The sequence below is a fragment of the Lissotriton helveticus genome, chromosome 8 (assembly GCF_964261635.1).
Source record: "Lissotriton helveticus chromosome 8, aLisHel1.1, whole genome shotgun sequence".
Lineage (NCBI taxonomy): Eukaryota > Metazoa > Chordata > Amphibia > Caudata > Salamandridae > Lissotriton > Lissotriton helveticus.
In genome coordinates this window covers 16,437,828-16,453,211 of record NC_136069.1, presented here as the reverse complement: position 1 = coordinate 16,453,211, position 15,384 = coordinate 16,437,828, and the positions used below count along the sequence as shown (strand labels likewise).

The 15,384-nt window shown below is 54.0% G+C and overlaps 1 protein-coding gene across 1 annotated transcript in view; it reads right to left on the bottom strand.

Moving 5' to 3' along the window:
• The window catches only part of PDE9A (phosphodiesterase 9A), a 243,595-nt gene that overhangs the window by 106,218 nt on the left and 121,993 nt on the right, over positions 1-15,384 (bottom strand). Inside the window, exon 11 of the mRNA XM_078658368.1 lies at positions 14,092-14,196. Within this exon, the coding sequence (XP_078514494.1) occupies positions 14,092-14,196 (105 nt within the window). The remainder of the gene's footprint in view (positions 1-14,091; positions 14,197-15,384) is intronic.

Genomic DNA, 15,384 nt, shown 5'->3' with positions numbered 1-15,384 from the left:
CCTCTAGTGACAGAATGTTCTAATAGCCTTATAGCCCTTCGTAGATGGGCTATACCGCTATTAAAGTCCCTCTCCCTTGTTAAAGGCCCTCGCCTTCGGCTCGGGGCCTTTAACGATGGAGAGGGCTTTTAATAGCCGGTATAGCCCTCTACGGCAGGCTATAAGGCTATATTAGAACATTGGAATGTTGGGAGCTCCATTGAAAACAATGGAGTGCTCCGGGCTTCTAATGGCTGGTATAAGCCTGGAGCTCCAACATTCCAATGTTTCTTTGTTCACAGCTCTGGCTGTGAACAAAGGCTTGAAGGACCCCGAGGGGATTCCAATCCCCTCACGCTCCCATAAGGCTTTGTTATTTTTTGTTAGAACATTCTACCCTCTAGTGGCAGAATGTTTTAATAGCTTTATAGTCCTTCGTAGCGGGGCTATACCGCTATTAAAGGCCCTCTCCTTTGTTAAAGGCCCGAGCCGAACAACAATACTTCATGTATTCCAAACATCAAAAATTACATAGAGAGAGAGAAAATTTCAATATTCTAACCTTCCTGCTACTTCTTGGCGCTTTCTTGCATCCCTCTAGTTCTACGGCACGTGGCTAGGTAGGCCCAACCCTTATAAAAGACGCCCTTCTTTCAGACACTTGATGTAATGTCAGTCACAACACCACAAATCGAATGTCGTGGTATGCTCAAACCATAGGGGCTGACGTCAGAGGTATCGGAAGCTTTTAACGCCATTGGTAGAATCGAGAAAAATCCCCAACCCCCAAGATTCCACATCTTTTAATTGAGAATAGTTTTTTCGTTAAGCAGGAACCTTTGTTTTAATGAAATTTTCAAGCAAAAAACTTTTTTTCTCTGCTGCATAAGTGAGAAACATAACAATGAATGTTCACTATTTTTGGGGAACAATAATCCGCGAAACAGTAAGGGGCATATTAGCAAGAACCTCGTTAAAATTATCGCCGTTGTAGCGGCAGGAAACTGCCGCTAAAACGGCGATAATGGGCTTGCTAATATGCGTTATAGAATTCCAAAAGAAGCCCAGCTTAGATGAGCAGGACATCTAACCTGGCTTCTATTGGAAGTCTATAACGCATATTAGCAAACCCATTATCGCCGTTTTAGTGACAGATTCCTGCTGCTAAAACGGTGATAATTTTAGCGAGGTTCTTGCTAATATGCCCCTAAGTTTAGTGTTTTTTCCCCATCAAAACCCTAATTTTCAGATTTCTTTTTCACTCGGTTATTTTCTAACACAAAAACCATTGGGGTGAAGGAGCGTTGCCCCCCTGCTTTGGAGCAGTGAAATAAAGGAAACATAAAATGATAACTCAATGTTGTCATTTAATGTTTTCTTGCTGCAACAACTTGCGGGCGGGGCAGGGCTGCCCTGATGACAGAGCAGGGGAGGAGCGGTTTGCCCTCTCCAAGTACGGATGAATGTTTGGCTGGCCGTCTCCGGCCAGCCAAACACTCATACGCACTTTTCATCTTTTCCACCCAGTCTGCTTTACAGCCTGGCTGGAGAACATGCCCAGGCTTCCATTCCCCGTCTGAGCGATGAACCATGGCACTCAGACCAATCACAACTCTGCATTGCAGCGTTCTCCCGCCCTTCCCCCATCCCTGATCTGTGGAGGCCACCACTGCGTTAGGGTAGATCCGAGCATTTTCACACAGCAGAATAACATGTGGGAAGAGGTGTCCCAACTTCTTTCGCTCTGTGTCCACTCACTCTCTGCTTTCCCCTTTGTCCCCCACCCCTTTATATGGTCTGTTTCCTTTCCTTCAAATCTCTGTCCTGCTTCCATCTTTCTACATATCCTATTTAAACTGAGCACTGGAAAGAATGTCCGCGACGGGTACATTCACCACAGCTTCCAGATGACGCAAGAGTGAGCAACCACCCTACAACCACCCCACACAAATCCACAGTGTTCATAACAAGCATTGGCAAAGCCAAAAGGTCGGTAATCGTGGTTCCAGCTTTTTGGTTTTGTCAATGCCTGTTTAGTTTAGGCATAGTTTTTGTAAAAGTTTTGTTATGTTTCATATATGTACCCCGATATAGGCTTAGGTAGTAACTTAACCTTTCACCTGCCATTACACAACATAATGGTTCTTGGCACTAAACTTTTACCTAGTTATGGTACTGCTTAAATGACGTGAGGTTTTCTCCAAAAACTAACCTCATTCATTATGCATGAGAATCCTTGGAATCTCAGCAGGACTAACATCTCCCCTGCAAAATAATTATGTATAAGCGTCATTCCTTCCGTCATCCTAGTCCGACATGACACAGCAAAGTAGATCACCTGAGGGCTCCACTTTTGGTATATAAACACCATGGGGCATATTATCAAGAGAAGTATCGCCACTTTTTCGGCACATTTCGCCAAAAAAGCAGCGATTATCCTATCACACTATTAACAAGGACTCACTAACAAGCATTAGCGCTTGTTTCCTTGAGTTAGCAGCGAGTTTTTTTTGCCACTTTGAATGTCAGCGATATTTATCGCTAATGACATACAAAGTGGGCGTTCCTCCCTTAAACTACATGGAAATAGTCGCAAACACAACTTCCCTGTATTATCAATGTGGCCCGGACCCGCGAAGCGATAAAAAACGTTGCACTAACGGTGGTTATCGCTGGAATTTACAATTGATTAAAACTTGACTTAACCAGCTTGTCAATGGGAGGTGGATTGTCAGGCAAAGTACACACTTGCCTATCAGCGAGCTTTTCATTAGCGCAGTCAAATTATCGCTGGATCTCTCAGGCTATTGCTGGTTCTCACCGCTATCGCTGGATTTTACATTGCCTCTGAGCAAAGCGTTGCTAATACGCCACTAACACGGCGATGTAATCCAGCGATAGACGGCGATACAAAAATACGCGCTATGTGCGAGTTGCGATAATTATCGCACTGTGTTGATAAAAAGCTCCTTAATCTTTGCTGAGGCAGACAGAGGAGAAAAGGACTTCATGCTGTCACACTGAGGCAAGATGCTGAGGTTCCTGCTCTCAGACACGCCAGCTCGCAGTGGTCTGACATCCCTCGCGGCGTGTCCATCTCGAGACCAAGATGGGTTCCCACAGCCTCTCATTTCAGGTAATGGGGTTGGCTTAATCCTAGGGGGATTCTTGGCGATACACCTACATACATGCTAGGTACACGTAGGTACATCCAGTTAGGGTTGCATCGTAGGAGTACGCCTCTATTTACGGTCAAGTATTTTTATACTTGCCCGTATTCATTGTTTTAGCACTATGGTAGGACTCTACCATCCTTTTACTCTATTGGTGCTTACAATCATTTATATCTGTTTCTGTCTTATGGTTGTTTCATGTTTCAGCACACCTATTTTACATTAGAATGACGCTGGTTCAAGAAATACTTATTGGAAAACGTCCCCACGATTTAATCTGTGTGTCTCTCGGAGACAAAGTAAGCACAAGTAACTGAGCGAAAAGTATCGCACTGTTTCCCCAATCCCTGATGGGACAGGGTAGTCGTGTTGGATAGTTGCCAAAAACTATTCTGTCCTTGGTAAGAGTTTATAGTGGCACTGTGAGCTAGCTGGTATACAATTCAATGGGAAACATCCTTTACAACGAAACTTTTACAACGCAGTGCTTTTACAACGCAGGTTTTACAACGAAAACCATTACAAAGCATTGCGCTGGGGGGCGCTCTAGGATAGGGAATAGATTTAATTTACTATCCAACACCTTCCCTAGTGTCCACGGGGACTGGAGTTGGAATAGTAAATTAAACTATTCACTATCCAGCACCCGAAAGCGCTATGCGTTGTAATGGTATGCGTAGTAAAGCCTGCGTTGTAAAAGCATGCGTTGTAATAGTATGCGTTGTAACGTCATACATCCCAATTCAACATTCCCGGTGGGGGGTGTCTGGAATCCGTCTGGACACCAATCCCGCAGTGTATGTTGCATAAACGCGCAGGTCCCACAACAATTTATTGTCGGGGGAGCTTCTGGCTTTGCTGCAAAATAAAGCAATCAGTGGGAAAGACAACAGGTCTTGCCTTTGTTAGGCGTTAGGGGACTGATTTTGGCAATGCTTGTTGTCGATGCTGTTCAGCATCAGCAAACAGTAAAAATAAAGGTTACTGCTGAAGCTGAGGAACATTGGCCAAAATTAAAATTAAAATTAAAATAGCTGGTCCAGCATGATGATGTAAATGCATGCATCATCATGAATGCGCTGGTAAGCTTCATACTTAAAATTATTTTAAAAATATGTTGAAATTACCATTCCAAGATGGCAAACACACCTCTTAGAATCGCTAATTAAACAACATAAGAAAAAGTGTGTAAAATGATTTGTGTTTTGTAGGAAATGGAGAAGCTCAGTAGCTGAATAAACAGCTACTCACCATGAAAAAACTCTAAAAAAAGTAAAAACATGACTGGGAGGGTCCTGTGCGCAACAGAGGAGGGGAGGGGGAGTAGGGGTGTGGAGCAGGGGACCAACTCAGGAGCGGGGCACCAACTTAGGAGCAGGGGGTCAACTCAGGAGCGGGGCACCAACTCAGGAGCAGGGGGTCAACTCAGGATCAGGGGACCAACTCAGGAGCAGGGGACCACCTCAGGAGTGAGGGAGCAACTCAGGAGCAGGTGAACAACTCTGGAGCAGGGGACCAACTCAGGAGAGGGGGACTAACTCAGGAGCAGGGGACCAACTCAGGAGCGGGGCACCAACTCAGGACTGGGGGACCAACTCAGGAGCGGGGGGCTCTTCAGGAGCAGGGGGCCAACTCAGGAGCAGGGGACCAACTCAGGGGACCAACTCAGGAGCAGGGAACCAACTCAGGAGCGGGGAACCAACTCAGGGGACTAACTCAGGAGCAGGGAACCAACTCAGGAGCGGGGGACCAACTCAGGAGCAGGGGACCAACTCAGGAGCAGGGAACCAACTCTGGAGGGGGGACCAACTCAGGAGCAGGAGACCAACTCAGGAGCGGGGAACCAACTCAGGGGACCAACTCAGGAGCAGGGACCAACTCAGGAGCGGGGGACCAACTCAGGAGCAGGGGACCAACTCAGGAGCGGGGGACCAACTCAGGAGCAGGGGACCAACTCAGGAGCAGGGAACCAACTCAGGAGGGGGGGACCAACTAAGGAGCAGTGGACCAACTCAGGAGCAGGGACCAACTCAGGAGCGGGGGACCAACTCAGGAGCAGGGGACCAACTCAGGAGCGGGGGAGCAACTCAGGAGCAGGGGACCAACTCAGGAGCAGGGAAGCAACTCAGGAGGGGGGGACCAACTCAGGAGCAGGGGACCAACTCAGGAGCGGGGGAGCAACTCAGGAGCAGGGGACCAACTCAGGAGCAGGGAACCAACTCAGGAGCGGGGGACCAACTCAGTAGCAGGGGACCAACTCAGGAGCAGGGACCAACTCAGGAGCAGGGGACCAACTCAGGAGCGGGGGAGCAACTCAGGAGCAGGGGACCAACTCAGGAGCAGGGAAGCAACTCAGGAGGGGGGGACCAACTCAGGAGCGGGGGACCAACTCAGGAGCAGGGGACCAACTCAGGAGCAGGGAACCAACTCAGGAGGGGGGGACCAACTAAGGAGCAGTGGACCAACTCAGGAGCAGGGACCAACTCAGGAGCGGGGGACCAACTCAGGAGCAGGGGACCAACTCAGGAGCGGGGGAGCAACTCAGGAGCAGGGGACCAACTCAGGAGCAGGGAAGCAACTCAGGAGGGGGGGACCAACTCAGGAGCAGGGGACCAACTCAGGAGCGGGGGAGCAACTCAGGAGCAGGGGACCAACTCAGGAGCAGGGAACCAACTCAGGAGCGGGGGACCAACTCAGTAGCAGGGGACCAACTCAGGAGCAGGGACCAACTCAGGATCAGGGGACCAACTCTGGAGCAGGGGACCAACTCAGGAGCGGGGCACCAACTCAGGAGCAGGGAGCCAACTCAGGAGCAGGAGATCAGCTCAGGAGCAGGGGACCAACTCAGGGGCAGGGAACCAACTCAGGAGCGGGAGACCAACACAGGAGCAGAGAACCAACTCAGGAGCGGGGCACCAACTCAGGAGCAGGGAGCCAACTCAGGAGCAGGGGATCAGCTCAGGAGCAGGGGACCAACTCAGGGGCAGGGAACCAACTCAGGAGCGGGAGACCAACACAGGAGCGGGGCACCAATTCAGGAGCAGAGAACCAACTCAGGAGCGGGGGACTAACTCAGGGGCGGGGGACAAACTCAGGAGCAGGGGACCAACTCAGGAGCAGGGGACCAACTCAGGGGCGGGGGATCAACTCAGGAGCTAGGTGACCAACTCAGGAGCGGGGGATCAACTCAGGAGCAGGGGACTACCTCAGGAGCGGGGGACAACTCTGGAGCAGGAGACCGACTCAGGAGCAGGGGACCAACTCAGGAGCGGGGGACCAACTCAGGAGCGGGGGATAAACTCAGGAGCGGGGCACCAACTCAGGAGCGGAGCACCAACTCAGGATCAGGGGACCAACTCAGGAGCGGAAGACCAACTCAGGAACAGGGGACCAACTCAGGAGCGGGGGGCTCTTCTGGAACAGGGGACCAACTCAGGAGCGGGGGGCTCTTCAGGAGCAGGAGACCAACTCAGGATGGGGGACCAACTCAGGAGCTGGGGGCTCCAACTCAGGAGCGGGAGACCAGCTCAGGAGCAGGGACCAACTCTGGAGCGGGGGGCCAACTCAGGAGCAGGGGACCAACTCAGGAGCGGGGGAGCAACTCAGGAGCAGGGGACCATCTTAGGAGCAGGGGAGCAACTCAGGAGCAGGGAACCAACTCAGGAGCGGGGGACAAACTCAGGAGCGGGGAACCAACCCAGGACCAGGGAAGCCACTCCAGAGCAGGGGATGAACTCAGGAGCGGGGGGCTCTTCAGGAGCAGGAGACCAACTCAGGAGCAGGGGACCAACTCAAGAGCAGGGGGCCAACTCAGAAGCGGGGAACCAACTCAGGAGCAGGGGAGCAACTCAGGAGCAGGGGACCAACTCAGGAGTGGGGGACCAACTAAGGAGCAGGGGAGCAACTAAGGAGCAGGGGAGCAACTCAGGTGCAGGGGACCAACTCAGGAACAGGGAACCAACTCAGTAGCAGGGAACCACCTCAGGAGCAGGGGATCAACTCAGGATCAGGGGGCCAACTCAGGAGCAGGGGACCAACTCAGGAGTGGGGGAGCAACTCAGGAGCAGGTGAACAACTCTGGAGCAGGGGACCAACTCAGGAGCAGGGCACCAACTCAGGAGCGGGGCACCAACTCAGGAGAGGGGGACTAACTCAGGAGCAGGGGACCAACTCAGGAGAGGGGGACTAACTTAGGAGCAGAGGACCAACTCAGGGGACCAACTCAGGAGCAGGGAACCTACTCAGGAGCGGGGGACCAACTCAGGAGCGGGGAACCAGCTCAGGATCAGTGGACCAACACAGGAGCAGGGGACCAACTCAGGAGCGGGGAACCAACTCAGGAGCAGGGACCAACTAAGGAGCAGGGGAGCAACTCAGGAGCAGGGGACCAACTCAGGAGCGGGGAACCAACTCAGGAGCAGGGACCAACTAAGGAGCAGGGGAGCAACTCAGGAGCAGGGGACCAACTCAGGAGTGAGGGACAAACTCAGGAGCAGGGGACCAACTCAGGAGCAGGGGACCAACTCAGGAGTCTGCAAAGAGGAGGTCTAGAAGACAAAACAAGAAGGAGGCTGGCTCAAGTATCGAAGACGCTGAAGGGAGGTTGGCCCACGTATAGAAGAAGCAGAAGGGAGGCTGTCTCAGGTCTAGAAGGGAGCTGCGGGAGGCCGGTCCATGTCTAGAAGAAGCAGAAGGGAGGCTGTCTCAGCTCTAGAAGGAAGCTGCGGGGAGGCTGGTCCATGTCTAGAAGAAGCAGAAGGGAGGCTGTCTCAGCTATAGAAGGAAGCTGCGGGGAGGCTGGTCCATGTCTAGAAGAAGCAGAAGGGAGGCTGTCTCAGGTCTAGAAGGAAGGTGCGGGGAGGCTGGTCCATGGCCAGAAGAAGCAGAAGGGAGGCTGTCTCAGGTCTAGAAGGAAGGTGCGGGGAGGCTGGTCCATGTCTAGAAGAAGCAGAAGGGAGGCTGTCTCAGGTCTAGAAGGAAGCTGCGGGGAGGCTGGTCCATGTCTAGAAGAAGCAGAAGGGAGGCTGTCTCAGGTCTAGAAGGAAGCTGCGGGGAGGCTGGTCCATGTCTAGAAGAAGCAGAAGGGAGGCTGTCTCAGGTCTAGAAGGAAGGTGCGGGGAGGCTGGTCCATGTCTAGAAGAAGCAGAAGGGAGGCTGTCTCAGGTCTAGAAGGAAGCTGCGGGGAGGCTGGTCCATGGCTAGAAGAAGCAGAAGGGAGGCTGTCTCAGGTCTAGAAGGAAGCTGCGGGGAGGCTGGTCCATGTCTAGAAGAAGCAGAAGGGAGGCTGTCTCAGGTCTAGAAGGAAGGTGCGGGGAGGCTGGTCCATGTCTAGAAGAAGCAGAAGGGAGGCTGTCTCAGGTCTAGAAGGAAGCTGCGGGGAGGCTGGTCCATGTCTAGAAGAAGAAGAAGGGAGGCTGTCTCAGGTCTAGAAGGAAGCTGCGGGGAGGCTGGTCCATGTCTAGAAGAAGCAGAAGGGAGGCTGTCTCAGGTCTAGAAGGAAGCTACGGGGAGGCTGGTCCATGTCTAGAAGAAGCAGAAGGGAGGGTGTCTCAGGTCTAGAAGGAAGCTGCGGGGAGGCTGGTCCATGTCCAAAAGAAGCAGAAGGGAGGCTGTCTCAGGTCTAGAAGGAAGCTACGGGAGGCTGGTCCATGTCTAGAAGAAGCAGAAGGGAGGCTGTCTCAGGTCTAGAAGGAAGCTGCGGGGAGGCTGGTCCATGGCTAGAAGAAGCAGAAGGGAGGCTGTCTCAGGTCTAGAAGGAAGCTGCGGGGAGGCTGCTCCATGTCTAGAAGAAGCAGAAGGGAGGCTGTCTCAGGTCTAGAAGGAAGCTGCGGGGAGGCTGGTCCATGTCTAGAAGAAGCAGAAGGGAGGCTGTCTCAGGTCTAGAAGGAAGCTGCGGGGAGGCTGGTCCATGTCTAGAAGAAGCAGAAGGGAGGCTGTCTCAGGTCTAGAAGGAAGCTGCGGGGAGGCTGGTCCATGTCTAGAAGAAGCAGAAGGGAGGCTGTCTCAGGTCTAGAAGGAAGCTGCGGGGAGGCTGGTCCATGTCTAGAAGAAGCAGAAGGGAGGCTGTCTCAGGTCTATAAGGAAGCTGCGTGAGGCTGGTCCATGTCTATAGGAAGCAGAAGGGAGTCTGTCTCAGGTCTAGAAGGAAGCTGCGGGGAGGCTGGTCCATGTCTAGAAGAAGCAGAAGGGAGGCTGTCTCAGGTCTATAAGGAAGCTGCGTGAGGCTGGTCCATGTCTATAGGAAGCAGAAGGGAGTCTGTCTCAGGTCTAGAAGGAAGCTGCGGGGAGGCTGGTCCATGGCCAGAAGAAGCAGAAGGGAGGCTGTCTCAGGTCTAGAAGGAAGGTGCGGGGAGGCTGGTCCATGTCTAGAAGAAGCAGAAGGGAGGCTGTCTCAGGTCTAGAAGGAAGGTGCGTGAGGCTGGTCCATGTCTAGAAGAAGCAGAAGGGAGGCTGTCTCAGGTCTAGAAGGAAGCTGCGGGAGGCTGGTCCATGTCTATAGGAAGCAGAAGGGAGTCTGTCTCAGGTCTAGAAGGAAGCTGCGGGGAGGCTGGTCCATGGCTAGAAGAAGCAGAAGGGAGGCTGTCTCAGGTCTAGAAGGAAGCTGCGGGGAGGCTGGTCCATGGCTAGAAGAAGCAGAAGGGAGGCTGTCTCAGGTCTAGAAGGAAGCTGCGGGGAGGCTGGTCCATGGCTAGAAGAAGCAGAAGGGAGGCTGTCTCAGGTCTAGAAGGAAGCTGCGGGGAGGCTGGTCCATGGCTAGAAGAAGCAGAAGGGAGGCTGTCTCAGGTCTAGAAGGAAGCTGCGGGGAGGCTGGTCCATGTCTAGAAGAAGCAGAAGGAAGGCTGTCTCAGGTCTAGAAGGAAGCTGCGGGGAGGCTGGTCCATGGCTAGAAGAAGCAGAAGGGAGGCTGTCTCAGGTCTAGAAGGAAGCTGCGGGGAGGCTGGTCCATGTCTAGAAGAAGCAGAAGGGAGGCTGTTTCAGGTCTAGAAGGAAGCTGCGGGAGGCTGGTCCATGGCTAGAAGAAGCAGAAAGGAGGCTGTCTCAGGTCTAGAAGGAAGCTGCGGGGAGGCTGGTCCATGTCTAGAAGAAGCAGAAGGGAGGCTGTCTCAGGTCTAGAAGGAAGCTGCGGGGAGGCTGGTCCATGTCTAGAAGAAGCAGAAGGGAGTCTGACTCAGGTCTAGAAGGAAGCTGCGGGGAGGCTGGTCCATGTCTAGAAGAAGCAGAAGGGAGGCTGACTCAGGTCTAGAAGGAAGCTGCGGGGAGGCTGGTCCATATCTAGAAGAAGCAGAAGGGAGGCTGTCTCAGGTCTAGAAGGAAGCTGCGGGAGGCTGGTCCATGGCTAGAAGAAGCATAAGGGAGGCTGTTTCAGGTCTAGAAGGAAGCTGCGGGGAGGCTGGTCCATGGCTAGAAGAAGCAGAAGGGAGGCTGTCTCAGGTCTAGAAGGAAGCTGCGGGGAGGCTGGTCCATGTCTAGAAGAAGCAGAAGGGAGGCTGTCTCAGGTCTAGAAGGAAGCTGCGGGGAGGCTGGTCCATGTCTAGAAGAAGCAGAAGGGAGTCTGACTCAGGTCTAGAAGGAAGCTGCGGGGAGGCTGGTCCATGTCTAGAAGAAGCAGAAGGGAGTCTGTCTCAGGTCTAGAAGGAAGCTGCGGGAGGCTGGTCCATGTCTAGAAGAAGCAGAAGAGAGGCTGTCTCAGGTCTAGAAGGAAGCTGCGGGGAGGCTGGTCCATGTCTAGAAGAAGCAGAAGGGAGGCTGTCTCAGGTCTAGAAGGAAGCTACGGGGAGGCTGGTCCATGTCTAGAAGAAGCAGAAGGGAGGCTGTCTCAGGTCTAGAAGGAAGCTGCGGGGAGGCTGGTCCATGTCTAGAAGGAGCAGAAGGGAGTCTGTCTCAGGTCTAGAAGGGAGCTGCGGGGAGGCTGGTCTATGTCTAGAAGGAGCAGAAGGGAGTGTGTCTCAGGTCTAGAAGGGAGCTGCGGGGAGGCTGGTCCATGTCTAGAAGAAGCAGAAGGGAGGCTGTCTCAGGTCTAGAAGGAAGCTACGGGGAGGCTGGTCCATTTCTAGAAGAAGCAGAAGGGAGTCTGTCTCAGGTCTAGAAGGAAGCTGCGGGGAGGCTGGTCCATGTCTAGAAGAAGCAGAAGAGAGGCTGTCTCAGGTCTAGAAGGAAGCTGCGGGGAGGCTGGTCCATGTCTAGAAGAAGCAGAAGGGAGTCTGACTCAGGTCTAGAAGGAAGCTGCGGGGAGGCTGGTCCATGTCTAGAAGAAGCAGAAGGGAGTCTGTCTCAGGTCTAGAAGGAAGCTGCGGGAGGCTGGTCCATGGCTAGAAGAAGCAGAAGGGAGGCTGTCTCAGGTCTAGAAGGAAGCTGCGGGGAGGCTGGTCCATGTCTAGAAGGAGCAGAAGGGAGTCTGTCTCAGGTCTAGAAGGGAGCTGCGGGGAGGCTGGTCCATGTCTAGAAGGAGCAGAAGGGAGTGTGTCTCAGGTCTAGAAGGGAGCTGCGGGGAGGCTGGTCCATGTCTAGAAGAAGCAGAAGGGAGGCTGTCTCAGGTCTAGAAGGAAGCTACGGGGAGGCTGGTCCATTTCTAGAAGAAGCAGAAGGGAGTCTGTCTCAGGTCTAGAAGGAAGCTGCGGGGAGGCTGGTCCATGTCTAGAAGAAGCAGAAGAGAGGCTGTCTCAGGTCTAGAAGGAAGCTGCGGGGAGGCTGGTCCATGTCTAGAAGAAGCAGAAGGGAGTCTGACTCAGGTCTAGAAGGAAGCTGCGGGGAGGCTGGTCCATGTCTAGAAGAAGCAGAAGGGAGTCTGTCTCAGGTCTAGAAGGAAGCTGCGGGAGGCTGGTCCATGGCTAGAAGAAGCAGAAGGGAGGCTGTCTCAGGTCTAGAAGGGAGCTGCGGGGAGGCTGGTCCATGTCTAGAAGAAGCAGAAGGGAGTCTGTCTCAGGTCTAGAAGGAAGCTACGGGGAGGCTGGTCCATGTCTAGAAGAAGCAGAAGGGAGGCTGTCTCAGGTCTAAAAGGAAGCTGCGGGGAGGCTGGTCCATGTCTAGAAGAAGCAGAAGGGAGTCTGTCTCAGGTCTAGAAGGAAGCTGCGGGGAGGCTGGTCCATGTCTAGAAGAAGCAGAAGGGAGGCTGTATCAGGTCTAGAAGGAAGCTGCGGGGAGGCTGGTCCATGTCTAGAAGAAGCAGAAGGGAGGCTGTATCAGGTCTAGAAGGAAGCTGCGGGAGGCTGGCCCATGTCTAGAAGGAGCAGAAGGGAGGCTGTCTCAGGTCTAGAAGGAAGGTGCGGGAGGCTGGTCCATGTCTAGAAGAAGCAGAAGGGAGGCTGTCTCAGGTCTAGAAGGAAGCTGCGGGGAGGCTGGTCCATGTCTAGAAGAAGCAGAAGGGAGGCTGTATCAGGGCTAGAAGGAAGCTGCGGGAGGCTGGTCCATGTCTAGAAGAAGCAGAAGGGAGGCTGTCTCAGGTCTAGAAGGAAGCTGCGGGGAGGCTGGTCCATGTCTAGAAGAAGCAGAAGGGAGGCTGTCTCAGGTCTAGAAGGAGCAGAAGGGAGGCTGTCTCAGGTCTAGAAGGAAGGTGCGGGAGGCTGGTCCATGTCTAGAAGAAGCAGAAGGGAGGCTGTCTCAGGTCTAGAAGGAAGCTGCGGGGAGGTTGGTCCATGTCTAGAAGAAGCAGAAGGGAGGCTGTCTCAGGTCTAGAAGGAAGGTGCGGGAGGCTGGTCCATGTCTAGAAGAAGCAGAAGGGAGGCTGTCTCAGGTCTAGAAGGGAGCTGCGGGGAGGCTGGTCCATGTCTAGAAGGAGCAGAAGGGAGGCTGTCTCAGGTCTAGAAGGAAGGTGCGGGGAGGCTGGTCCATGTCTAGAAGAAGCAGAAGGGAGGCTGTCTCAGGTCTAGAAGGAAGCTGCGGGGAGGCTGGTCCATGTCTAGAAGAAGCAGAAGGGAGGCTGTCTCAGGTCTAGAAGGAAGCTGCGGGGAGGCTGGTCCATGTCTAGAAGAAGCAGAAGGGAGGCTGTCTCAGGTCTAGAAGGAAGCTGCGGGGAGGCTGGTCCATGTCTAGAAGGAGCAGAAGGGAGGCTGTCTCAGGTCTAGAAGGAAGGTGCGGGGAGGCTGGTCCATGGCCAGAAGAAGCAGAAGGGAGGCTGTCTCAGGTCTAGAAGGGAGCTGCGGGGAGGCTGGTCCATGGCCAGAAGAAGCAGAAGGGAGGCTGTCTCAGGTCTAGAAGGGAGCTGCGTGAGGCTGGTCCATGTCTAGAAGAAGCAGAAAAGAGGCTGTCTCAGGTCTAGAAGGAAGCTGCGGGGAGGCTGGTCCATGTCTAGAAGGAGCAGAAGGGAGGCTGTCTCAGGTCTAGAAGGAAGGTGCGGGGAGGCTGGTCCATGGCTAGAAGAAGCAGAAGGGAGGCTGTCTCAGGTCTATAAGGAAGGTGCAGGGAGGCTCGTCCATGTCTAGAAGAAGCAGAAGGGAGGCTGTCTCAGGTCTAGAAGGAAGGTGCGGGGAGGCTCGTCCATGTCTAGAAGAAGCAGAAGGAAGGCTGTCTCAGGTCTAGAAGGGAGCTGCGGGGAGGCTGGTCCATGTCTAGAAGAAGCAGAAGGAAGGCTGTCTCAGGTCTAGAAGGAAGCTGCGTGAGGCTGGTCCATGTCTAGAAGAAGCAGAAGGGAGGCTGTCTCAGGTCTAGAAGGAAGCTGCGGGAGGCTGGTCCATGGCCAGAAGAAGAAGAAGGGAGGCTGTCTCAGGTCTAGAAGGAAGCTGCGTGAGGCTGGTCCATGTCTAGAAGAAGCAGAAGGGAGGCTGTCTCAGGTCTAGAAGGAAGCTGCGTGAGGCTGGTCCATGTCTAGAAGAAGTAGAAGGGAGGCTGTCTCAGGTCTAGAAGGAAGCAGAAGAGAATTCGGCCTATTTCTAGAAGTAGAAGAATGGAGATTGTGTCAAATTTGCATGGAAGACAACAACTGGCACATGGATCCCAGACTCACCTGAAGGTTGCACAGCGAGATCATGCTGTACATCATTTGGGCGACGCAGAAACAGTGCCGGAAGTTGTGGAACGGGTTATTCCTGTAGTTATCATGGATGCAGAGCTGCAACAGAAGAGGAAACACGTGTTAGAGGTCAAAGGCCATCATACCAGGAGAGCAGGTCACTATACTAGGAGACTAGGGCTCCGTACCAGAAGTCCTGGTCACTCCTGGTCACTGTACCAAGAGGCAAGCTACTGGAGAAGCAGATCGCGTCACTGTGAGGTCACCATACCAGCAGAGCAGGTCATGATATGCGGACACCACTTCACTATGAAAGCAGCAAGTCCACGTCACTGTATAGGACACTCTATGGGGAGACCAGGGAACTGTCTGGGGAGACCAGGTCACTATATGAGGGAAGCATGACCCTGTATGGGAACACTGGGGCCTTGTATGGGAACTCCAGGTCACTGTGTGGGAGGACAAGGTCACTATATGGGGAGGCCATGTCACTGTATGGGAAGACCAGGTCACTATATGAGGGGAGCTGTTTACATATGGCAAGACCAGGTCACCGTATGGGGAGGCCAGGTAACTATAGGAACTAACCAGGTCACTGTTCATGGATACCAAGCACTGTTTGGGGGGACCAGGTTACCATGGCCTCCAACTAAACTTAAGCAGAGGGCGTCTGTAGCCATGCTGAGACTGGCGATAGAGGCCACAGTGGCCAGAAGCCCTGAGTGCGTGTAGCCTGCCCCCTGAGTGCATACTGCCTGCCCCCTGAGAGCATATAACCTGCCCCTGAGTGGGGCCAAAGCAGCCAGGAGCCCTGAGTGCATGCAGCCTGCCCCTTGAGTGCATATACCCTGCCTCCTGAGTGCATGCAGCCTGCCCCGAGTGCATATACCCTGCCTCCTGAGTGCATGCAGCCTGGCTCCCGAGTGCATCCAGCCTGCCTCCCTAGTGCATCCAGCCTGCCCCCTGAGTACCTACACCCTGTGTTGGACCTGGCCTCGTGGCGTGGTTCCCCCCGTTCCTCAGCACCCCTATAGTTAGCCCTACACCACAGTAACCCCTGGTCGTCCCGTTCCCGGTCCGCCCCGCTCCCTACTTGACCCTGCCAACGGGGAACCATCCCCGCATTTCCGCCATCCATCTTCCCGGTACCGGGCGCGCCGAACCTGCAACCCATACAGGGTCCCCGGCAGCCCTTACCCTTCCCGAGGTCCCTGACTCCATAGCCCTTGCCTGACCCTGGCCCCAGCAAAACTTAGGCTTCATACGCGCCATGCCGGCTGGGGGGTA